Raw genomic sequence first — 24,948 nt, forward strand, 5'->3', positions numbered from 1 at the left:
AACATTTGGAGAGGCCTTCCCGATCGGCCCCCATCGGCCAACCATTGCAGTGGAGGGGCCGACATCGCCCATTCCTCCTCCCCCATTTGAGCCGTTGTATCGGCCTTGGCCGATCCCATAGGGCCGTCGATCGGCCCTCCATTGTCGGCCCTAAGATCAAATTTTTTTTTTTTAGATTTTGCTGAGAGACAAAGAGATGAAGAATTACGCAGGAGAGGAGAAGGAAGAAAGAAGCGGCTGATTGAGGAAGAAAGCAAATGCAACACTAATTATTTTATTGGGCTTATTAACGGGCCAATAATTTTATTAAATAAATGGATTATAGATGGGAGATGATCCAATTTAGGTTTTCATCATCTAATTAATTAATGAGTGGTCATATATTTGAGATCAATTAAAATTTATTTTATGTATTATATTATTTTTACATTTTAATTTATAATCTATTAAATATTGAAGTGCTAAAAAATAAAACAAAATAGTGATAACGTGGAAATGAAATTGAAAGGGATAGACCCTCTGGAGGGCCCTTCCATTGCAGGGAGATAGGCCTTTTGATAAAACGTTCCATTGTGAATGCTCTAATCGAGACCATGGAAATGGACTCACCTAGACCTACATTACCAAGTCCCCCAAATCAATTTCAGTCTAAAACAATTCTACCTTGGAATTACAACTCGACTGCTCCAAATCGTGCACAAAACCACGCTGCCCAGTTTCGACAGCTGAACGTCGTGCTTTTGAAAGATCTTTACAATGGATAATACTCCATAAACAGGTCGGCTGATAAACCAACTTAGACTTGGGCATTAATTATTAATGTGTGAGTGTCTAAGTTACCAACTTAGGCCCCTATGTAGATTGTGGTCCATAGCAAGTTTGAAAATGAAAAAAAAAATGTGAACAGATTGTGGTCCATCACAGTCTTTCGAGAGAAATCTTCAATTGTTATTAATTGGACACACTACGTAGCAATATGTCCGAACCACTGAATTTTTACTCCCCGATAATGTTTATGTATATAGAAAATAGTTCGTATATAAACAAATCCTAGTATAGATTTGGAATAAATGTGAACCATCATTCTCAATCCACAAAAATTCAAGTCAGCCCCACTAATTACAGCCACTCCATTAGCACCCATGAGACCATAGTACACGCAATAGGTCTCAGCTCCAACTACGGGCAATATTAGAATACTCCATATCTCCCTAAATATATTCTTTATTGATGCACATATAGTACTATGGCTAACAAGACGCATCCCCTCTGTCAAGTCCTTGCTGCAAAGATGAAAAATTTCCTCATCTAGTCCTTACGCAAGTCGCCCCGGCTGATCGAAGACCCTATGTGCGGGGTTATCCCAGGCCGTGAATCGGCACCCCCGAAACCCCTCAACACCAGCGCCGTAACGATCGCACGGTTGCCGCTCAGGTCTCGGCGCATGAATCGCGTTTCTGGCAGAATGGTCGACGAAGCCAAGCTGCTGATGTGAAGCGACGGACGTCGCTGGAGACATGATCGGGCAATGCCTCGCCGTGTCACCTCGCCCCCTCTGCCACTCCTCGTAGGGTGGCTGAGGCTCGTCCAGCCTATGCGCCGGGTTGTCCCACGCTGTCGGGCGTCTCCCCCGAACTCCCTCACCGCCAGAGCCGTAACGATCGGACGCTAACAAATCAGAATTCACCCACTGCTGTGTAACCCTAATCGACGGATCGGCGAACCCTACATGTGGTTAGAGACATATGCAATTAATCTCTTCTTGGGATGGCTTTTAAAAGCGTCCCTAAATGCAGTTTAGAGACACTATTAAAAAATGTTCCTACATGAGTTTATGTTTTCGGATTAACTAAGTAATTAACGTTAGCGAAACATTGATGTTTTCAAGAGAGGAATATTGGAGGCTGCAACGCCAATCATCGAAGAAGAAATCGCCACAAAATTAGAGATTTCAACTAATAGCTTCTGCATTGCCGATTTCGGGTGCTCAACCGGAAACAACTCTTTTCCGGCCATGCACACGATCATCGAAGCTGTCAAACAAAAATACGAATCCTCTGACCTCAAAACCCCAGAATTCGTCGTGTGCTTCAGCGACTTAGTCTCCAACGACTTCAACACCCTCTTCCGTTCCCTCCCACCCGACAGGCGCTACAAGGCAGCCGCGGTAGCCGGAGACTTCCACGGCCGCCTTCTCCTGCCGTCGTCTGTCCACTTCACGTACTGTTCTTGGTCGCTCCATTGGCTGACGGAGGTGCCCAAGGCGGCCGAGGGCCTCATGTCTGTTTGGCATGGTGGAGATGAGAGAAAGGAGGTTTATGATGCTTATTTGGAGCAATTTGAAAGGGATATGGAATCATTCTTGAAGTGTAGGGCTGTGGAAATGGTGGAAGGTGGAGTTATGGCTCTTTTAATTCCTTCACTGCCTGCTTATTGGGACCCACAAAAGGAGTATACCGTTGGGTCGTTGGCCGACCTTCTCAGATCTTCCCTCCTCGACATGGCCAAAAAGGTCAAATCTACATTTTTACTCGTAACAATAATCGGTATTAAAAACTTTGACTAAGTCAATGAAATTGACTACTATATTGACTTTTGCAGGGAAAATTGAGTAAGGAAAAGTCAGAGACATTCAACGTTCCATATCACGTTCCCACTCCAGGGGAAGTAAGGGCCATATTGCAAAAGAGCAATAGTTTCAGCTTAGAAAGAATGGACAGTTTGAAGAGTGGGACATTGCTCAATGTTGATGGCCACGTGGCATTTTTCAGGGCCGCTCATCAAAATTTACTTACATACGAATTTGGAGCTGAAACCATCGATGAAACGTTTGACCTTTTCAAGAAGAAACTCCAAGCTTCGCCAGTTTACGCAGATCCTTCTAATGATAGATCTCTTGTGGTTGTTGCTATCCTCAAGCGCAATAATGTTTAGTACTTTGGTCACCGATTTTGTTGGGTGGATATTCGGAGGCATCAATAATTCTATTGTATCACTATAAAAATAATTTGGGGCTTTGGGATTTATGGTATCTACATAATGTAATAGGAGTATGAATTTTATCTTACAAAATAAAGTTTGTTGCTTTCGTGTTCCTTATTAACTCATTCCACCCACTAACAGCACTATTTTTTTATGGACGAATATGCAACATAAATGAATAAAAGAATTGGTCATCAATATCACGAATTTTGGCCATTCTGGATCTTCAGTTCCCTCCCACCCGACAGGAGCTACAAGGTAGCAGTAGTAGCCGGAGACTTCCACGGCCGCCTGCTCCTGCCGTCGTCTATCCACTTAGCGTACTCTTCTTGGGCGCTCCACTGGCTAACGGAAGTGCCCAAGGCGGCGGAGGGCCTCAAGTCTGTCTGGCATGGTGGAGAGGGAGGAGAGGAGGTTTATGATGCTTATTTGAGTCAGTTTGAGAGGGATATGGAATCATTCTTCAAGTGTAGGGCTGTGGAAATGGTGGAAGGTGGGATTAGAGCATCTCCAATGCTGGCGGACGTCAAATAGCCGTCAAATAGCCTTCACACTGCCACATCATCAGCACTACAATTCTCCTGCCACATCAGCTTGCCACATCAACTGGACATCAAATAGCCATCAAATAGCCTTCACACTACCTATCCACATCACTAATAACAATTATATAATTTAATTTACAATTGTATCAACATACATAATTTAATTTACGAGACAAATACGGAAAATTCGAATAATAATATTAAAATTTAAAAAGTACATTACTTTTAAAAAAAAGTACAACAATTTAAAAAAATTACAAAAAGTAAAAAGTACATTAATTTAAAAAAGTAAAACAAAATCACTCATCGCCGCCGTCCTCGTCTCCGTCGTCGCCCAACGCTTCTTCACTGCCGTCGCCGCCGCCTCCGTCGCCACCTACGCCGCGGCTATTCCCGCCGGTGTCCCTCCTCATCGCCTCCAGTTCTTCACGCTGGCTCTGGAGCAATACGCGAAGAAAATCCTTCACCTCGGGGTCCACCGCCGCTTGGAAGTCGGCTAAGGTCTTCACCATTTGAGCGCGCGTTTGTTGGCGCGCGAAGAATTTGAGCTCCTCGGTAGACCTGCCGAGGGGGGATGCCGAATGGACATCCTGGGAACTCGGTGTGCCCCCCCTCGCAACCTGCTGCGCCCGCCTTTGCCCACCCCGGAATCATCTGCTGCCACGGGTACACGTTGTAGTACCCGCTCATTGGAGGCCAACCACCTCCCCCAGGAGCCGGGGAAGTATGGGACCCTGCCCCGGGAGTCGGGGGCGTCTGAGACCCTACACCGGGAGCCGGGGGAGTCTGAGACCATCCCCCGGGATTAACTGGAGTACCTTCGTAGTTGTTCTCCATTGCTCGTTATTGATCTTGTACAGAAAGTAAGGTAGAGAGAGAGTACTCGTTAAAACAAGTGGTGCGAATGAAAATGAGGTTCAACGCGCGTATATATTGTGTTTTGCGAAAAAAAAAAAAAAATATTTAAATCCGACGCCGGTTTGGCGCCGATCCGGGAGCCACAATGGCGCCCGTGAGGATCGGCGTGGGAACCGGCGTCAGCGCGGGAATCGGCATGGCGACGCCGATTTTGACGCCGATTTCGCCCACGCCGGTTCCAATGGTTCGGCGTCAAACCGGCGTGGGCGAAAAATCGGCGCTCCGGTGGTGACGCCGACCATTGGAGATGCTCTTATGGCTCTTTTAATTCCTTCAGTGCCTGCTTATTTGGACACACAAAAAGAGTATACCATTGGCTCGGTGACCGACCTTCTCAGGTCTTCCCTCCTCGACATGGCCAATGAGGTCAAATCTACTATTTTCACTTAGAGCATCCACATCCGTGCTCTTGCCAACGAGCACGGATGTGGGCCCCGGTCCTACTTTTACTCCCTGCTCTTAGGCAAGAGCACAACACCCACATCCGTGTTATTCCGCAAGGACAAACTCAAGAGTCCCACCATTATATTATTCAATTTAAATAAAAACATTTTCACAAAATTAAAATGCATTTAAAATACTCGTAATAATATTACAAATTATAAAAAAATTAAAAATTACATAATTAAAATACTAAAAATTACCCTCGTGGATGACTATTCATCCGGCTCTACCCCCAATGTTCTTTGGAGACCCCGTATCATCGCCACATGCGATCGAAGTTGCTCGGGGGTCATATTTGGCCTATCGGCCAAATTGAGTTGGGCCAAAATCCCCCACAACGAGTTGGTGGGGGTTGAGGTGGCACATAAGGAGCGGGGGCGGATGGAGTCGCGGCGCGACGGCGGTTGGCCGCCGCCTTCTTCCTTCCTTGCGGCCGGCGTCGGGTCTACCCAAGTTAGCTCCGGCAAGTTGGCTAGCCACATCTTCGGAGTCGGCGTCGGATAGGGATACTGACCTCGACCGTTTGGAGGAGGAGCTAGAAGAGGATGTTACGCCTCCCCTATACTTCGGATGCGACCGCGTCTCCTGCCAAATGTTGAGGTATTTGAACGACTTGTAGTTCATGGATTGGTAGGTCGCCAAGGCGGAACTTATGATATCAAGCTCGCTCCGGCGGCTCCCCGCCGACTACTCTTCCTGGAGGTAATACCCCTGGAACTTTTGGATTTCTTCGTTGGCTCTGTATATGGCATTGCGCACCATACTCTCATTGCGCTCGATTGTTCCAGCCGGCAGGTTTTGATTGTACCGGCGACAGATGCGCCACCAATAATGGTCACCGGATTGGTTTGTACCAACCTCCGGATCTTCGGAGATTGACAAGAACGCTTTGAACAATTGCTCCATCTCCCCCCGGAGTGTACGGGGTGCGGACACCGCGAGTAGGAAAAGAGGGAGTTTGAGAGGGCCGCTCCCTCCCGCTCTAGGCACGGATGGCTCGGGTGTCCACCCGTATTTCCCTTCGGGGGCATCTTGGTCATCGACCGGGTAAGACCGGTAGCCACCCGGAACTTGCGAACCTTGGATTTGAGGAGGGGCCGAATATTCCGTTTCCGGACTAGGAAATGGTTGTGAACCGAACCAATCGGAGTTCCAACTGTGGGAGCCGGAGGGGTGATCGCCGTGGCCGGACATTGTTTTGTTGTAAGAGTAAGAGTGAAAGAAAGATTGAGAAATGAGAATGGAAATGAGAGAATTTAGATGAGAATTGTGTAGTGCGGTGTGAATTTTTGGGTGTAGAAGTTGGGGTATTTATAGATGAAAATGTGTATTTTTGGGGAAAATTTGAAAAATAAATTAAAAGTGGGTAGAAACGGATATAATTTTTTGGGAAGTGGAAAAATATTTTTTTTTATCGGATTTTTTAATTAAATCTGATTTTTTTTAAAAAAAAATTAATTGCCAACGGCTATGCCGTTGGCCAATGGGAGGCTGCCACGTACGTTGCTCGCTGGCACAGACGTGCTCGATGCATCGAGCAGCGCCACGCCAGCGGCAAGAGCGCAGCGACGGACAACGGTGACATGCCGCTGGCACGGACAAACGGACGTCGTCCTGCTCACCGATGTGGATGCTCTTACATTCTTCCTTTAACCTTAAAGACCGGTCACATTTTTCTTTGAGCCAACAGTGAGGGAGAGCTTTGATTAATTCTATGAAATTGACAATTATATTGACTTTCGCAGGGGAAATTAAGGCAAAGACAGACACATTTAACATTCCATACCATTTTCCCACCCCTGAGGAACTGAGGATCATATTACAAAAGAGCAATTGTTTCAGCATAGAAAGAATGGAGATTTTGAAGAGTGGGACGTTGCTCAATGTAGATGGCCACGTGGCAATTTTTAGGGCAGGTTTACAGAATTTGCTTACGTATGAATTGGAGCTGAAACCATCGATGAAACATTCGACCTTGACAAGCTTCATCACTTTCGACGGATCCTTCTAATGATAGAACTCTTGTGGTTGTTGCCATCCTCAAGTGCAACAATATTTAGTACTACTTCGGTCACGTTTTTGTTGGTCGGACACTCGGGGGCATCAATAATTCTACTATATCACAATAAAATAAGGTGGGGCGTTTGGGTTTAGGCTATCTATATAGTGTAATATGAATTTTATCTTGCAAAATTATGTTTTTGCATATGTTTGTTATATATCTAATTAAGTTTTTTCTCAAGATATGCTTACATATGAATTTGGAGATGAAACCATCAATGAAACGTTTGACTTATTTAAGAGGTGACTCCGAGCTTCACTAGTTTACGCAAATCCTTCTAATGATAGAACTGTTGTGGTTGTTGCTATCCTCAAGTGCAACAATGTCTAGTCTGTGGTCACAGTTGCCGTTGGTATGAGTTATCAATCATTCTACTATATCACAATCAAATAAGGTGATACGGCCCAACTGACTAGGGCACGAGCCCTCCGACATCACCTACACCAAAGCAACCCACAAGGACCTAGTCTCGCCCACGACACACTCGTACCGCCCAAAATTGTTACGGATATTATGTTTAGCCAAGTACTCCCCCCATCTCAAATTTGTTGAGTCATTTCCATTATTAGTAAAAATCAAAACATCTAACTATTACTCCACTTTATTCTATTTCCTACTTTACTCTCAATTTTCTCTCAAACTTTATTTTCTATCCTAATTTATTTTATCTTCTTCTAATCCATTTAACATAAATATTAATGTGTGAGTGTCTAAACTACCCAACTCCGGCCCTGCTATAAATAGTTGGGGAACAAAATCGAAGGTGTTTAAGCAAGCTAGGAGTTTCGCATTTACTTTTACATGTGACCAAATCTATTTTGATGTTGAAAATGATAAAAATGTGAAGACTGAAGGGAAAAGCAATCTGCATATTATTTCACGAAAAGAGGTAAGGTGTATGTATTTTATAACATAAAAATTAGCTAGATGTCGATTCTAAATTAATAGAAATGCGAAATATTATATTTGTATTTATGAATCAAGTCGATGCATATTCAAGGTGATGGTGTAGGAGCTTGGAACTCAAGTGTTACAGTTGAAATCAAACTGTGTAGATTAAACTAAAACATGTAGCATATCGCAAAAAACAATAACTAGATGTTGAATTTAGTTTAACAGATACAAGATAAGACATACAACTATTGTCTGTAGTAGCCGCTTTGGTTGGGAGGTGGATAGGGAGATTGAGCAGAGTACGGAGGGCGGGGCATCGAACCGGTTTGCTGCGGTGGTGCATTATAGTATTGGCCTTGCCAGCCACCATATGGGGATTGCCCGTATTCAGCACTCGTATGCTGCTGGTGTTGGGGAGGCGGGTATGGATAATTTGAAGCGGGAGGCTGGTATGGAGCTGGCGGTGGTTGTGAGTATCCGTAAGGAGGAGTCTGAGCATAGGCGGGTGGCGTTGAGTGCTGAGATGGCTGGTAGGGAGAGGCAGTTGTCGTGTGCTGAGATGGCTGGTAGGGAGATGCTGTTGTCGGGTGCTGAGATGGCTGGTAGGGAGATGCTGTTGTCGGGTGCTGAGAGGGCTGGTAGGGAGATGCTGTTGTCGGGTGCTGAGAGGGCTGGTAGGGAGAGGCCATTGTCGGGTGCTGAGGTGGCTGGTAGGTAGGGGTTTGGAGGTATGACGTGTGGGGCACACGTCCTTGATCCAAGGGCTGTTGTGGGTTGGACGATTGAGTTTGATGAGGCTGTGACGAGGGCGGGAAAGAATAGCTACTGCTTTTGCTGTCTTGGAAATTAAGACCAGCTAGTTTCTTCTGAACATCATCAATCATTTCTCGGCACTGCATGTTCCTAGTCATCACGAAATCGCTGCATTGTTGCTTTACGAGGGTTATAGCATCCTATTTCAGCAGCCAAACAGCATTGCAGATGTTTAGAAACTCTTATGGCTACAATCTTGTAAAAATATATGTTATGATAGGGATATAATGATGGAAGAATTTCTTACCTGAAGAGTAACATAAAACTTCAGTCCTTCATTGATGTTCTCCTTGATTTCTCGATATTTAGCTATGGCAGCTTCGATCTGTTTATAGACCTTCTCACGAGACGCTGAAAGTTCAAAGACTGGATTATCAGCAGAGAGTAAGACCAGAATCCAAAACTCGAGGCAATATCACGAAATGCCATGAATTGAAGATATTGGCTGGTAGCTTAGGCTCCAATTAATCTTCCATATGCTCGCAGAAAAAATGCAGGGGTTCCATGGTAAATCCCTAGAAACCGAAATCTAAACGACAAATCAAAGTGAACGTGTGTTTAAGGTGTGTGAAAAGCTCTCGGGACGAAAAAGTATATGAATGACTAAGAAGCAAGACAAGGATGGCACAAATTGCATCCAGCAAGCAATACCTTTATACTCTTCAAGGTTAAAGATAGCAGCAAACTCATCATTTTGAGCCTGTGAATAATACGAAGGATCAAGTTAATGAATGCTTTGATGGAGTATCAGTTTTTAATCAACTTCACATGGAAATCATGCAAGTTAAAATCATTCAAAGGGGACTAGTAACATAACAAATTATATTAAACCTGAATATGCATCAATACTTGCTCTTGAGCTCCAAGGTTCTTCGCAATTTCTTCACAGATGTTATCATACTTGGATATCTCCTTTCTAAAAAGATCTTCATGAGAGCCAGCTGTAGCCATCAACTTGGGTAATATATCATCCTGGCTCACAAACCATAAGCCGAAAAGGTCAAATAAAAATTACAAACGGAACTGGCAAAACCAAGCTCCAAATTAAGTGAGTTATGTTTATAGTACATATAAAATGTAACAGCACCCAATGCTTACAAAATGCTAAACCTAAATAAAAACGAGCATATGACCAGTCAAGCTCACCTTCCTCTTCATTTCTTTGAGCATGTCTTCAAGACCTGCCCTTGAGCACCAAGAGTCTCCAATTGCCTCTACAAAGAATCAATGATACAGAAGTATAAACAAGAATAGTTCTTTCACCGAATCTCATCACAATTCCAGGACCGTTCGTCAATAACTTTGGAAAGAGAAGAATCATGAGAAAGACATAGAGTTCATAGGTCGAACATATACACTAAAGCCTCAGTGAGAGGAACTAACCAGACTCTGCTTCAGGGCTCCAACTATAGCATCTTCACCAGCATCCAGCGACATTATTGGCCTTGAAAGACTTGGCAGGGCAGATTCAATCTAAAAAAGTTAAAACAGATTAACAGAAGAATTAATATTATTGCAATGACATCAATCAAAGGCAAATGTGTGCGGTAAAAACTGAATGAGAGGAGGTTCAAAAGCTTACAGGACGAGAGTCAAGGATTGACATAAGGACTAAATGCTCCCGAACAGATCTCTCGATCCGAGCATCACTTTCTGCAGCCTGCTTCAGATTGGCTGCAAACCTATTTAACCTATCTTGTAAGTTCTTCGTTAAGGTACTGGATTGTGGCCTAGTCCACCGAGTTCCAAATTGGTTCCTGAATTGTGCATCTTCGGTTGCTTCTTTCTGCAACTGCTCCTCTGTTTGAATCAACATTTCATGGTTCACCCTACTTAAATCTTTAAGTTGGTGCAGCTCAGCTTCTAAACCTGCCGGGCCACCACAAATCTGTACTGCCTCAACATCTTCTTTTAGAACAGGTGGCAACGGAGTGTTCCCTTCCAGTGAAAGAACTGAATCAGGCAAATCCATCTCCCTCAACCTCACCCGAGCTAGTTCACTTCCCTGTTGCAATTTCTCAGCCTGTGTCCTAATGATGTCATCAACCATTTCAGTATACCTAGAAAGGGACTTCGCACTGCTATCAGGGACAAGACTGGCAAACATCTTCTCTTTGCTAGCATCCAATATCTCATTCATTACCATTGGCTTAACCATAGAAAATGTTGGAAGTGCTGATAAAGAACTGGCAGGAGGAACCCTCATCAGGTACACTCTATCATTCTCCTTCACGGCCCTCTCCAAGTTAGATTTTAATATAGTTTCAAGTTTAGTGACTGCATCCAAGAGCTGCTGAGCAGCCCCTCTAGGAGCTGACTTTCTTGCATCGGATAAGGCACTAATCCCAATTTTTACACGTGCGATCTCTTCAGCAATTTCTTCCTTCCCATGCAGCTCCAAACTGTACCTGTAGCAGGCCTCTCCATGAAACATGGCTGCCTTGAGTTGAACATGGGAAATCCATCCCTTTTCAAAATGCTGACTCAATGGTGTAACAGTAAGTGCTGCCAACGCATCCTCATAGAATAGCCCAACCTGTAATCAAGATTTGTCCAAGTTAAAGTCAAAAAGTATTCATTCATACACCAAAAGAGCATCCCGATACTTCTTCTTTTTTTCTTTTTTCAAATTGGATGTTAAAAATCACTTAAATTTTTTTCTTGTTTAAATTGCTGGTAGTATATGTGTCCTCCTGTCACTTTACCTAATAACTTAACAAGGCCAACTGATTCTCCAGTCAATAATAAATAGTACTATTACATAAGGATGAAGAAACATATCTACTTCTCAATACCTGTCTTGAAATCTTTGCACATACTCCAGGACTGCTTCCCTTAGCTATGGTATTCTCATACACACATTCCTGTGCCTGAGCTAACATCAACCTCTCCAGCAACCCAACACACTCCACCGAAATATCAAGTGTAGTTGAGCCTCCCACTGATGCCTTCATTGCCACATTATCCTTCAAAAACGCAAATGCCCCAGCTGCTGCCATAAATGAATGTGAAGCCTGCTTCCTTCCTTCAACTGCGGATCTATCGCAACTCAGTCCAATTTGGCTGTGGACTGCCCCCAAATTAAACAGCACAGCAGCTTTTTCTACATTAATTTAAGAAGATAAGAGAAGACTATTAAAGAGATACATTTATACTACCAAAAAATAGCAGTCTTCAACTCATCTAAATTGATGCAGTTTTTTAAAAAAACACTCTGTCCATTTCCAGGGATCAATCATCCCCGGTTAATTTAGATCAATATCTTCCCATTGTTCATGTATTCAGTAGTACTCATTCAAGCAATATTGATGATGAAAGTATAACACAGTGCAAAATAAACAGCTAATCCAATTTCTCTACAACTCCAATTCGTTCTCAACAAGCCCCACAACGAAGTTTCCTCTCAAAAATTGCACCAACTAAATACCATTAACTGATCAAATTCATTAGAAATACCAACCTAGATGAATATTCTGCTGCGTAGCCTTCTGCTTAATCTTAAAAGCGTCATACCAAATAAACGACACCGCATTGACGTGATCCTTTTCCGGCGATATCGGAAACCTAGATTCCACCACGCAGAGCGCTCTGTAGTAGTTCTGAAGCAGATCACGCCGCGCTGTCGGCGAATCCGCCGCGCCGCCGCGCTCGACTTCGGAGCGCAGCTGCTTCAGCGTCTGGAGATCGTCCTCCAAATTCTGAGCCTCGCGCTCGGAATAATTGATAACGATGAAATTGCGCAGAGGCCGGTAGAGGTCGACGGAGTTGGTCTTCTTCTCGAAGATCGCGAGCATGATATTCGAGGTGGTAGTGGACGACGGGACCGCCATCGTTGACGGCGCAGAGGCGGCTGATTATCGGAAAACGATCGTCGATGAATTCAGCAGAAATCTGATGAAGTAATTCAAGTTGATTTTGGGATTTAACGCTGTGTTTGATGAAAATTTCCAGGTCAGTGGATTGGAAATTCGACTATTTCCTATCGTATTTGGGGGTTTTGATTTTTCAATTCTACTAATATTAATTTAACTGTTTTCTATGATTAATTACCTTAAATACTTATATAATTCTCACAATAAAACCTTAAACTATCTAAATATATTGCATAAACTAATTTAACTAGTTATGTAAATGTATAAAAGATTTTGAATATAGAATTATTTTTATTGTATTGTGGGTTGCAGAAGTTCATTGCTTAGAACCATGATCTATTAAACTAATATAGTACTTAAATTATGCACTAATTTAGTTGTTGATTATGCACTAATTTACTTTATATACTACTACTAAGTATAGATAATTATACAAAATTATGGAAATTATATACTACTACTAAGTATAGATAATTATACAAAATTATGGAAATTTACTCTCTAGTTATATATTACTCTCTCCATCCCACAATCATTGTCACTTTTATTAATCGGCACGGATTTTACAAAGTTATACTATATTATTCTCTCCATCCCACAATCATTGTCACTTTTATTATGGGCACGGATTTTAAGAAATGTTGGTTGGAAAAATTAGTGGAATGTGGGATTCACTTTTTTATATTGATTTTAATGTGAGTGAAGTGAGTTAGTGGAATATGGTATCTATTTATCATTTATGGGTAAAAATAAAGTGTGACAATTATTGTGTCCCCGTAAAAATAAAAACATTTGGAACGTAACAAATTTTAATACTCCCTCTGTTCAATAGAAATAGGCTATATTTCTTTTTTTGTTCGTCTCATACAAATAGTTTATATCTATTTATGACAATATTTTTTCTCTTCTCTTTTACTTTATTATTTATGGGTCTCATCATTCACTACATAATTTTAATTATTTTTTCTCTTTTTCTCGTACTTATATTAAAACTAGTGACAACCCTAAAAAGTCCATTTCTATAGGACGGAGAGAATAAAATTAATAAAGTAAAAAAATACTCAGATTTAGAAAAAAAATTGTGTTAGCTAAAATGGATCTCGTAACATTAGAAGGAAAATATTCCTAAAAAGAAAACTTTCCATGATTAGAAAACAGACAAAGAAAATACTATTATTTTTAATATTGTGGTTAATTAAATAAAAAATACTAACTAGTTTCTAGGTAAGTAAATTTATTACTCCTAATTAACCAAATTTACTTGTACTAATTTATTGTATAAATATAAACTCAGTTCATTAGATCAAATTCTTTCTAGAGAAAAAAGGGTCGGTCAGCTCGTAAGCTTAGTCAAGATCATCGGCGGCTCCTCCTCCTCTGAACTCTTCTGGATCTGTATTTTCAGGTGTGGATTCTCGACTTGTTTCTCTTTGATTCGAGATTTTTTGTTTGCTTGTGTTTTAATTCAATTTTGTTAGATTCTTCGGGTTCTGATTAGGGTTTTCGAAATTGAGAGTTTCATGAGTTTATATGTTTCTTCGTCTGCCTTGGATCTGTAGTTTTCTAGTAACGGACTATAAATTTAGGGTTTTGTGAAAAATCTGAATCTTTGAGCTGTCAATTACTCTATTTGGGCGTTTTCCGTTTTTATGTTTTAGGTTGTATGAAATTGGCCTCTTTAATTTGGGTTTTGATTGGTTTTTCCCCCAAAAAATTATTGGGTTAGTAGTAATAATTTGAAGCTTGTTCTTGCTTGAACAGTGGTTGATTTGGTGGTGAGCTTGCTCTTGTTCTTGGCTTCTGAGATATCCCCTTTTTGTCAAAAAGGTAAGAAACCCCTATTTGAGTTCTCATTTTATCTGTCTCAAGAATTTTAGAATATTTGTTTACTATTATTTAAAACTGGTTTAATATGTTGAATTTTGTCACTTATGATCAGTACATGATAAGTTTCTGGTAGCTGTATATGTAAATCTTAGACTAATTTGATTGGTTGAATTTTGACACTTATGATGATAGCCATAGACATGATAAGTTTCTGGTTATATGATGAATCTTAAACTGATTTTATTGGTTAAATCCTGTCGTTTATGATCAAGAATTTGAATAGCCATAGGCATGATAAGTTTCTGGTAGTTGCGTAGCATTTGTTATTTGTATTGTATTTTGATATTCTGGTTTTCGAGTTGGAGGAACTAACACTGTTTCCTTCTCTCTTTGAGATGCCCTTCTGGTCATCATCATACCAAATGCAGCTAGACTTGTGTTTATGGATGCCAAGACATTTATACAGCTCGTCGAGGAGAAGAAAAGGAGAGTTTTGGCCAAGAAGGAAGCGCCCCTGAAATGGGAGCAAAAGCTCGAAGCGGCTGCAAAGGCAAGAGCTGATGCTGAAGCCAAGGCGAGGAAGGCAAAAGCTGCCAAGCACAAGAGGAGGTCTGTCTCGGTGTCTGATAGTGATAGTGGCGAAGGGAGGAGGAGGACGAAAAGGTCCCACAAGAAGCGAAGAAAGCACAGCCATTCAGATTCAGACCATGAGAAGAGGAAAGATAGGAAATCCAAGAGGAAGCCAAAGAAATGGTCGTATGATTCGGATGACGAAAGCAGTGATGGATACGATTTGGACCATGAAAAGAGCAAGGACAGGAAACTGAGGAAGAAGCTAAAGGGAAGATCCTCTGATTCGGATGATGACAGCAGTGATGGATATGGCAGTGACTTTGACGAGAAAAGGAGGCGGCATGGCCATAGGAAACGCAGGCATGATTCACTCCCAAGTTCAAGCTCTGACTCCGAAAGTGACGAGGATGAGCATTATGCTAGAAGAAAAGGCAATAGAAAGCATCATAAACATCACCATCATCATGAACGAGCACATGATCCTGATTCTTCTAGTGAGGAGGATGATGCAGGCAGAAGGGAACATCGTCGCAAGCACCATGGACATGTTCATCGGTCACACAGCCACGACACGTCTGATTCTGATAGGCACCACCACCATCACCACACTAATGGTCGTCAACAGTCACGTGAGCCAACGACATCCAACAAAGATGAAGCCTTGCAGTACTCCTGATGGGTATATTGAAGATATAATGCCCCACTGAATTATCAAGATTAGATTCCTTGGCATCCCTTGAATCTAACTGTTATTTGCTAGCAAAAAAACTGCAGCTAGACTACAAATACTTATGTAGTACCTCTCTTGTCTCGAGTTAATCTCTATTGTTTTCTTTTCTCTTATTTTTACTTATCAAAGTGGTCAAATGGTACCTATCTACCTCAATGCTCAGCCATATAGAAAACAAGTCTTGATATATATTACTCCTACTTGTGATACATGGGTTAGAAAACAAGTCTCGATACATACTTACGATACATGGATTTACAAATGGTATAATAACTTGGCAATGCTCAGCCATATAGAAAACAAGTCTTGATAATACGTGACAATTCTTGACATACTAAAACTAAGTCTTCATATATTACTTCTAATAAATAACAAGTCTTGATAAATATTACTCCTAATACATGGGTTTACAAAGGGTTTAGGGTTTACAAATAAGATTACCCAGATGCTGGAAAACAACAATAGCCTAAAATACAAATGTAATACACCATCAAAATTTTGAGCATCTTGCTAATCTAAGATGCTTCCTTGCATGCCTCAACTTGGAAATGCAACTTCACCATTGCAGGAACATGTTCAAGTTTGACAACTTGGTTTTATTCTATATATGTTTCTGTCTCGTGCCAGATTTTCAGCACAAGAAAATGAATGGCTTGGTAGTATAATGTTACAAGCTCACTATCCAATCATGTAAATGTCAGAAATTCTTCAAAAATTTTTCACTTGCTACTCCATCGGATACAAGAATAGAAGTTACCTCCTGCAAGCAGCCAAGATTAAGGTTATGAATCTACATCGACAGTTTGAATCAAAAGAGACATGCATTCATACTTTGAAAAACCAACCTACAGGTTAGAGAGGCCAAAGATAGTATAATGGTGTGATATTTCAAGAGATCAGGAAATATATTACCTATAACAAGCAGCTTGAATCCCATAGAGTTACTTCATTACATGTCAATTATCAGTCACCCTATTACTCAAGGCCAACTTAAGTGAAAATCCCATCTTAACAAATTTGATATGTCCCCAATTTTGAATTATTATTGAGCCTGAAATAAAGAGTAATAACCAGCTTGAACCCACAGTGTTACCTCATTACATGTCAATTATCAGTCACCCTATTCCTCTAGACCACCTTAACTAAAAATCCCACCTCATCAAATTTGCTATGTCCCAAAATATTTGAATTATTATTGAGCACGAAACAAATAGTTAATAACCAGCTTGAATCCCATTGAGTTACCTCATTACATGTCATTGTCAGCCACCATAAAACTCTACGGCCTTTAACTAAAAAGTCCATCTTTTCAAATTTGGTAGTATGTCCCAAAATTTCAATTTTATTATTGATCAGTGTTTATAGTCATACTTATATCATTTAACCCTGCATGTCAAAAGTTGAAGAGAAACTACTACAAACCTCAGCCATCTTTCTGTAGCCACAGAGCACTGCTCCAGTAGACTCTGGGCTCAAGATTCTTTTCGCTCTAGCAAAAGCAGCCTGCACAGACAATATCATGAATAACACAAACGAGGCAGACATATATGCACAAGCCATGGAAGCCGAGTGTTTTTAACAACCTGCACAAAACCTCGTTCCCCTCTCCAAGTATCATCAGGATGCGACAGCACTTGCACAATATTGACTCCTGTTGATTGCCACTCTTCAAACCTCTCCTACAAAGGTTACAGAACAGATCTATGATATGAAAAAAAAAAGTAAAACTGGAACAAGGACAACTACCATTTCTTAACCCTCCAATCAGAAATAATAAGCAATAGAAGAGTACCTGATATGCCATTCTATTAAGGTTTGTGGCCCCGTAATAGAGTCTAACATCATTTCTCTTATCAGCACCAAAGCCTGTCTCGATCAAAGACCGAATTGGGCTGCGTATAACAAGATGGAGTGGAGTTCACACACAACATAAGGAATGGGTGCATACAAGAAAATACAGGCAATGTTAAACAGCTTCTTCTCTAGTTATGGAAATTCTATTCACATAATTCTTCATAAATTATGCCAAATCCAGCTAAACAAAGTTTAAATGTTTGATTCAATCAATAGATGTGCTAGTTTAACATTGAAATCATGCAGAAACAAAACCAGGCAACCAATCAATGGAATTGCAGAGGAATCAATGAAGGCAGCATCAGCTCATAATTAGCCACAATTGCAGCGAGATAATTAACGATAAATAATTGGTACAGCTAAGAGAAATGTATCTATTTACCTAATTCCAGATCCTGTGGCGAACATGAGCACCGTCTGATATTTCTCCGGCGGCGAGATTCGATCCACATCGAAACCGCCACCAACCGCCTGACTCAATTCGACAACATCGCCTCTCCGCAGCTCGCAGAGGAGCTCCGCCGTGGAGCCGGGGATAGGCTTCACCAGAAATTCGAACACGCCGCTGGAGGCGGCGATCGACGGAGGAGAGGAGATGGCGAGGACCGTGCGGCGGCCGCGGAGGCAGAGATGCAGGTACTGGCCGGGGCTAGTGTAGGACGCGGCGAGCTCGGGAGATCTCGACACGTCGACGGTGACGAGGAACAGCGATTCGGCGGCGGGGGAGACTTTGACGAGCGGCGTGGGGGTCCAGACGGTGGTGTCGTGGCGGAGGGCGGCGGCAGAGACAGCGAGGCCGCAGCGGAGGATTAGGCGGGAGAGGTGGCGAAGGGCGGTGGATTTAGCGACGGTCATGGGTAGGTGGAGGAGGGATCATGGGAGCTGAGGGTGGGAATTTTAGGTAGAAGAGACCAGAAAGCGCCGCCGCAGGCGGTGAGTTGGGGGGGTTCTGGTGTGCACAGGCTCACCGTAGATACGGTGCTTTAAACGGGTCGATTCCAGACTTTGCAACGTGACCTCACTTTTTGTCTTTTTTATTTTATTTTTTTGGCCTAATTGTAAATTATTGTCAAAATAATGAATTTTGGATTTATTTTCTATTATTCCGACGAAAATTAATGGATTTTGGATTGCCATTCACTTATCATTAATGAGAATCTACTTTTTTTAGTGAAATTATGTCCTATTGGAATCGAGAAATCATCGCGATTGTAACCACCGACAAGTTAAACGGTGTTCTATTCATAAACATAAAGTGTTTGGTTGAAAAACCTTAACAATATATATTATAAGTAGAAAACTGAATTTTAAAATTACAGAAAAAATCAATAATTTGGCCTAACTTTATAATTTTTTCAGTAATTTATTTATTTATTTATTGGCAATGTAATTTGCAGTCAAGATTTAATAGTCCTAATATTTTATGTTATTATCATTATGTTATAATTGGAATTTAGCAAATGTGATAAAAACCGAAGTATGTCAATGTCTTATAAACTAAAATCAAATTAGTATGACTAAACATACTTATTTCAGTATTAAAGAGAATTTGGTTTTAATGTAAAATTAATTATGTACGTATAAAATATAAAAGAGACAAAAACTAATTAAAATAATATTAGTGAAATGCACGAGCATATAACATGTGCTGAAAAAAAATCAGAAATAAAAATGGACAGACCAAATTACTGAAAGAGACTAATTTTTTTAGACAAAAGTGTTTGATGAAATTTAGTGACAAAACCTTTTGGAGCGAACTTCCTGCTTAAAAAGGGCATGCTACCTTTCATATATAGGTGGATAAAGTTGAATAATTCAATTGATGAAATAATCCCAAACTGAAACTATAAAGATTACTTGACTTTCTTAGTTTCTTCCAACAATATTGATCAAAACATGAGATTTGATAAAAAAAAATGAAGGCCGAATCATTTCTTCAGCAGCAGAAATGGAAATATATCGAAACACAAGTGAAACAAACAATAGCAGTGAGTGGATGAATCCAATTCTCATAAAATAACTTGAAGCAAAAATATACAAGTCTGCCGATATCAATCACCCCCACCTTATTATGTCACACGATAAAAATGCTTGGCAAAGAGCCATTGTAACATTTTCCCGCACATATAGAAGAACTAAAAACAGAAATGTAATAACCCCAAAAATACAAAAATCCTTCATGTGGGCAGTGACTAGAGCTCAATTATTTTCGCAATTATCAGCAGAGAGAACAAGAAGTCATCGAAAGGGACAGCTTTTGACCTATATCTAAGCAGCAGATTCCTTGGCAATCTTCTCAGCCTTGGCAATCACCTCTTCGATTCCTCCAACCATGTAAAATGACTGTTCGGAAAGGTCATCGTACTTACCATCCAAGACTCCCTGTAACAGAACAATCAAGAGATATTATACATCATGTATGGCAACAATCGATATTCACGTAAGATAACTAAAACCATCTATCTCTGTGGTGAATTACATAACAAGCCTACAGGAATAGTATCAAATGTAAGAATGTAGATTTCACACGTATGCTGATATTTCAAATCTTGTAAAACTAAAGAGTGTAAGAATGTGTACCTGGAAACTGGTGATACTCTCCTTCAACTCAACATACTTTCCTGGGGCACCCGTGAAAACTTCTGCAACATGGAAAGGCTGGCTCAAAAATCGTTGGATTTTACGAGCACGTGCAACAGTCAATTTGTCATCTTCACTGAGCTCATCCATTCCGAGAATGGCAATAATATCTTGAAGATTCTTGTAGTTCTGCAAAACTTTCTGGACACCACGAGCTGTGTTGTAGTGGCCCTCTCCTAGAATGTGAGGGGAAAGCATACGGGATGTTGAATCCAGAGGGTCGACAGCAGGATAAATACCAAGCTCAGAAATCTACAAAATACAGACAGAAATATCAATAAGAAACAAGATATAAACACTTCTTTAAGAAACTTGAAAACAAACAACATATACATACCGATCGGGATAACACAGTAGTGGCATCCAAGTGAGCAAAGGTGGTTGCAGGAGCAGGATCTGTCAAGTCATCAGCTGGCACGTAAATAGCTTGAACTGATGTGATAGAACCCTTCTTGGTTGTGGTAATACGTTCTTGAAGACCTCCAAGATCGGTAGCCAAAGTAGGCTGATAACCGACAGCAGATGGAATACGTCCAAGCAAAGCAGACACTTCTGAGTTGGCCTGGGAAAATATCGAACACAATAGACAACTTCAGTAACATAGAAAACGCAAAGTGACTACACAAAGAATAGATGTAGCAATGCAAGCCTACTTGGGTAAAACGGAAAATGTTGTCAATGAAGAGAAGCACATCCTGACCCTCGGCATCACGGAAATGTTCAGCCACAGTCAATCCAGTAAGTCCAACACGAGCACGGGCACCCGGGGGCTCATTCATTTGACCGTAGACAAGGGCACACTTGCTCTCAGCCTGAACATGTAGGATAAGAAAACCTTAGCCAAAAGGGAATACCAAACTAGATAAATGAAAACTTCCAGAATAAGCAATGCTGAGTTACTGACCTGCTTCTCATCTAGCTTAATGACACCACTTTCAATCATTTCCCGGTACAAGTCATTACCTTCACGTGTACGCTCTCCCACACCAGCAAAGACAGAGAAACCACCTGAGGAACAAACAAGCAACAACAATGAGATACGTGTTGAGCATATGCATCAGTAAGAATGCAGCAATCTTACAAGAACTAACCATGAGCTTTGGCAACATTGTTAATCAGTTCCATGATAAGCACAGTCTTTCCAACACCAGCACCACCGAAAAGCCCAATCTTTCCTCCTCTTTGGTAAGGTGCAAGAAGGTCGACAACCTAGAATTTAAAAACAAATGGAAAACTAATGTCAAGAGAAAACCACTTGGTTAAAAACATTGTAAGAAATTTGGTCGCTCAATCAGGATCACTGCGGTGCCCAGTAGAAAGTACCTTGATACCAGTGACAAGAATTTCTTGTTCGGTAGATTGCTCCACAAAGGATGGAGCTTCACGGTGAATGGGCAAGAAGTGCTCAGTCTCTGCATAATGACAGTTCGTTAGTAAAGCTGCAATTTTTCCAATCACCAAACATAAGCGATTTCACCGGGAAAGGCAAGAATCTTACTGAGATCACCCTTGTGGTCAATGGGCTCTCCAATGACATTGATGATGCGACCTAGGGTGGCCCTACCCACAGGAACCTATAATCATGTAATATCATCGTTAGTCAATAAGGAAGATTACTATACATAAAACAGTGACTTAAGCAATTGGCACGTCGACAACCAAAATATAGTTGTTTTAAGAATGTCTGAATCAAAGAAAACAAAGAGTCACTGACAATTTATCTCAAACTCAGTAAAGTAGCCAATATAAAGGATCCAACAAATGTCGGCCATATATAATCTCGGTAAAGTAACATCGAAAACGAGAAAAACAAACTTAGCTTTGATTATCAAATCAATAAAGCTTTAATCTCAAACAGGCCTATATATGAATAAAAGGGGTCGATACATGTAAACAGCTCATTTAGTATCAATCGACCATGAGAAACAAATAGATTATCCTCAGATCTAAGCATCAAACAAAAGAGAAATTTCAGAATAAGGGGTTAAATTCGCTGACCTTTCGTAATTAGGGATTCAATTCGCTGGTCTTTCATAATTTAGGATCGAGGCATGCGTATTCTCCAGAATAAGGGATTTATGATATTTTATCTTATTTATATTCTTTTTTAATATTATTTCCCTCTAACCATTTATCAATTACCTAAATCACCCTCTTCAATTTTTTACCTAAATTCTACTTTATAAAAATTTCAGCGACCTAAATTCTATTTCATAAAAGTTTCAGCGCCGTTTAGTCTCCTCTTTTCCTCACTCTGCCCGTTTCATCTCTCCCAAATATTTTGGCATTTTTTTCTTGAAATGCACGAACACGACTGTAGAGTGGCCGCATTGTGAGCGTCTGGTGTAGCCGCCACCTCCTCCTTCTGCTGTGGACTGATCTATGCCATTCCCTCTCTACAAAAAACCAAAGAGAAGAAGGGAGAACGCAGAAAGCAGAAAATTTGGGAGGCTGAATTTGTGGAGTTTGGCAGTAGTAATAAGAGTGGAGGAGGAGAGGTAAGAGGGCTATATAGCTATGTAGCGTCCACAGCTGGTTGTTATGTTTTCGAGAGAAATAGACAGAGAGATAAAGAGTGAGAGACTACGGCTTTATTTTCAATTTCAAAAATAGACAAAGAATGTTGGATGGATAATTTAGGCAATTGATAAATAGATAAATAGTTAGAGGGAAATAATATTAAAAAGGAACATAAATGAGATAAAATATCACAAATCCCTTATTCTGGAGAATAAGCATGCCTCGATCCTAAATTACGAAAGGCCGGCGAATTGAATCCCTAATTACGAAAGGTCAGCGAATTTAACCCCTTATTCCGAAATTTCTCCAAACAAAAACACCGGGTGAAACCAACACAATTTTAAATCAATTCAACCTGAATAAATCAGCAAAATCACAAATCAATTCAGCTCAATTCCAGCATAATCACAAATCAATTCAGCTCAATTCCAGTATAATTACAAAGAAAAATCCCTAATTCAAACAATCCAATCGAGAACCAAGCTCAACAACAAAATCCAAATCAAAACAAAATGTAAATCCAACACGACGTCAACACATTAAAAAAACTCACAGTAATTGGCGACCCAGTGTTCAGCACGCGCTGGCCTCTAACAAGCCCTTCAGTTCCATCCATAGCAATGCATCTCACCACACTCTCCCCCAAGTGAGAAGCCACCTCCAGCACAAGCCTGATCTGATTATCCAGCACCTCAAGCGCCGTCAAAATCGGGGGAAGACCGTCCTCGAATCTCACATCGACGACGGCACCAATGACCTGGCAGACCTTCCCGATTGCGCCCTTTCCGGTGAACTCGTCAGTGATCTTACCGGTGTGCCCATCGTTGGACGGCGCCTTGGACGGAGGAGCAGCCGGAGCAGCCGAGGTGGCGTAGTGGTTGGCGAATCGGTGGAGGAAGTGGCCGGCGGGGGAAGGGCGAGATGTAGGCCTCGGAGCCGGAGAGATTGGGGATCTAGGGCGTCTGGCGGCGGCTGATCGGAGGAACGAGGCCAGGAGCCTCCGGGAAGACATGGCGGAGGAGGTGATGATGGAGATTTAGAGAGAGAAAATGGAGAAATGGTGAGGAGAGAGTGAGTGCTAGGGTTTGTGTGAGAGGGGATTAATCTAGAGAGAGAGTGGGGAAATTAAGTTTTTAACTTCTTAACTTTTACTGTTTCCCTTTTTTTTACTGGGATGAAGCTATCCTGTTGCTACGGGGTAGTTTCGGTTTTGGGCTTTTTTCAGCGATAAAAAAGGATCAAAGAAATGCGAATGGGTTCAAATGTGACACGTGGCGCTTATTTTTTAAGGAGCATCATTAATACTAGTAATTTTTTTGAAAAATTGCTACCATTCTAATTAAGGAGGTCAATCGGGCCAGCTCATCAGATTTTGGGTCAATTCTATTCGGGTTGCGGGTTAATCGGGTGAGGGCTAATCGGCTTGTGATTTTTCCGGCTATAAAAGTTCAACCATAACCCTAAAAGCTCTGGTTTCGGACTAGCCCATCGGGTTAATCGGGTTGATATCGATAAAATTAACATGCGATCAATCCAATAAATAATTGTGAAAATAGTTATATTTATAAAATATAAAATATTTAATTATGATAAATTTGAGATATATGCTTAAACTCAAACATAAATATGATCAAATACTAATATTTGAGATTTATGCAAAATAAAACATAAATATCAAGAAATTTTAAAGCATGTTTAGAAATTTAAATATATTTTTTAGTTAATTTGAAGTTTCTAAATCATATATCTATTATTATATTAATACAAACTTAATATATAATTTATATATTTAATATATAAAATGGAAAGTTATTTTTTCAGTAATCTATATTATAAAATAATCAATGAAGTGTCGAATTAGAGTCAAACAAATAGAACAATAGAAATTTTATCGGGTTTGCGGGTCAGCCCATCGGATTTTCGGGTCTGGCCCTAACGGGTTGCGGGTTAATCGGGTGCGGTTAATTGGGCTGTAATTTTATCGGGCTGAAAATTTTTAGCCCTAATCCTATAAAATTAGCGGGTTATTCGGGTCAGCCCACGAGTTGCGGGCTAAATTGGCATCCCTAGTTCTTATTATTGTTTCAACTTATATTTTAGGCCAACTAAGCATTAGTTGTTTTTATTTAATTTTTATATTTCAAAAATTAATGGACGTTATTAAAGAAAAAATAGATAAATCGAAGTTTAAACAATCATTTTTAATATATTATAATCAAATTAAATGGATCAAATGAAAAAAAGTAACAACAGGGTGACCTAAACAGGAACATT

At 40.8% G+C, this 24,948-nt stretch overlaps 4 protein-coding genes and 1 pseudogene across 5 annotated transcripts; 2 read left to right on the forward strand and 3 right to left on the reverse strand.

Moving 5' to 3' along the window:
- The first annotated feature begins 1,157 nt into the window (after window positions 1-1,157).
- LOC121779230 (loganic acid O-methyltransferase-like) lies at window positions 1,158-6,900 on the forward strand. The gene is made up of 4 exons (XM_042176549.1): window positions 1,158-2,512; window positions 2,602-2,933; window positions 3,213-3,475; window positions 6,635-6,900. Exons 1-4 carry the CDS (start codon window positions 2,015-2,017, stop codon window positions 6,898-6,900), a joined length of 1,359 nt encoding a protein of 452 aa, XP_042032483.1. The 5' UTR covers window positions 1,158-2,014.
- A 1,081-nt stretch (window positions 6,901-7,981) lies between these two features.
- LOC121780181 lies at window positions 7,982-12,667 on the reverse strand (annotated as a pseudogene).
- Window positions 12,668-13,802: 1,135 nt separating this feature from the next.
- LOC121779810 (sarcoplasmic reticulum histidine-rich calcium-binding protein-like) lies at window positions 13,803-15,773 on the forward strand. 2 transcript variants are annotated; one of them, XM_042177246.1, is made up of 3 exons: window positions 13,803-13,935; window positions 14,292-14,357; window positions 14,753-15,773. In XM_042177246.1, exon 3 carries the CDS (start codon window positions 14,800-14,802, stop codon window positions 15,604-15,606), a length of 807 nt encoding a protein of 268 aa, XP_042033180.1. In that variant the 5' UTR covers window positions 13,803-13,935; window positions 14,292-14,357; window positions 14,753-14,799; the 3' UTR covers window positions 15,607-15,773. The 2 variants fall into 2 exon arrangements, with proteins under 2 accessions (XP_042033180.1, XP_042033181.1); XM_042177247.1 differs by having other exon boundaries at window positions 14,786-15,773.
- A 219-nt stretch (window positions 15,774-15,992) lies between these two features.
- LOC121779808 (fruit protein pKIWI502-like) lies at window positions 15,993-18,523 on the reverse strand. Its single transcript, XM_042177245.1, has 5 exons — window positions 17,897-18,523; window positions 17,453-17,552; window positions 17,244-17,339; window positions 17,083-17,163; window positions 15,993-16,420 (listed from the first exon to the last, which is right to left on the reverse strand). Exons 1-5 carry the CDS (start codon window positions 18,367-18,369, stop codon window positions 16,358-16,360), a joined length of 813 nt encoding a protein of 270 aa, XP_042033179.1. The 5' UTR covers window positions 18,370-18,523; the 3' UTR covers window positions 15,993-16,357.
- Window positions 18,524-19,503: 980 nt separating this feature from the next.
- Window positions 19,504-23,780, reverse strand: LOC121780264 (ATP synthase subunit beta, mitochondrial-like). The gene is made up of 9 exons (XM_042177806.1): window positions 23,228-23,780; window positions 21,653-21,728; window positions 21,478-21,566; window positions 21,246-21,363; window positions 21,059-21,162; window positions 20,808-20,966; window positions 20,492-20,716; window positions 20,095-20,406; window positions 19,504-19,896 (listed from the first exon to the last, which is right to left on the reverse strand). Exons 1-9 carry the CDS (start codon window positions 23,684-23,686, stop codon window positions 19,783-19,785), a joined length of 1,656 nt encoding a protein of 551 aa, XP_042033740.1. The 5' UTR covers window positions 23,687-23,780; the 3' UTR covers window positions 19,504-19,782.
- Between the last annotated feature and the right edge of the window lie 1,168 nt (window positions 23,781-24,948).

This window comes from Salvia splendens, chromosome 19 (genome assembly GCF_004379255.2).
Source record: "Salvia splendens isolate huo1 chromosome 19, SspV2, whole genome shotgun sequence".
Taxonomy (NCBI): domain Eukaryota; kingdom Viridiplantae; phylum Streptophyta; class Magnoliopsida; order Lamiales; family Lamiaceae; genus Salvia; species Salvia splendens.

Bases quoted from the DNA above. Each gene is read 5' to 3' on its own strand.
- LOC121779230 (XM_042176549.1), top strand. From the start codon at position 2,015: ATGCACACGATCATCGAAGCTGTCAAACAAAAATACGAATCCTCTGAC. The intron at 2,513-2,601 runs GTCAAATCTACA...TGACTTTTGCAG, and splicing joins TCCTCGACATGGCCAAAAAG to GGAAAATTGAGTAAGGAAAA. The intron at 3,476-6,634 runs GTGGGATTAGAG...TGACTTTCGCAG, and splicing joins GGCTGTGGAAATGGTGGAAG to GGGAAATTAAGGCAAAGACA.
- LOC121779810 (XM_042177246.1), top strand. From the start codon at position 14,800: ATGGATGCCAAGACATTTATACAGCTCGTCGAGGAGAAGAAAAGGAGA.
- LOC121779808 (XM_042177245.1), bottom strand. From the start codon at position 18,369: ATGACCGTCGCTAAATCCACCGCCCTTCGCCACCTCTCCCGCCTAATC. The intron at 17,553-17,896 runs GTAAATAGATAC...TGTTATACGCAG, and splicing joins GCCACAGGATCTGGAATTAG to CCCAATTCGGTCTTTGATCG. The intron at 17,164-17,243 runs GTTGTTAAAAAC...TTGTCTGTGCAG, and splicing joins GGGAACGAGGTTTTGTGCAG to GCTGCTTTTGCTAGAGCGAA.
- LOC121780264 (XM_042177806.1), bottom strand. From the start codon at position 23,686: ATGTCTTCCCGGAGGCTCCTGGCCTCGTTCCTCCGATCAGCCGCCGCC. The intron at 21,163-21,245 runs GTTAGTTCTTGT...TTTGTTCCTCAG, and splicing joins CAATGTTGCCAAAGCTCATG to GTGGTTTCTCTGTCTTTGCT. The intron at 20,717-20,807 runs GTAGGCTTGCAT...ATATTTTCCCAG, and splicing joins ACATTTTCCGTTTTACCCAA to GCCAACTCAGAAGTGTCTGC.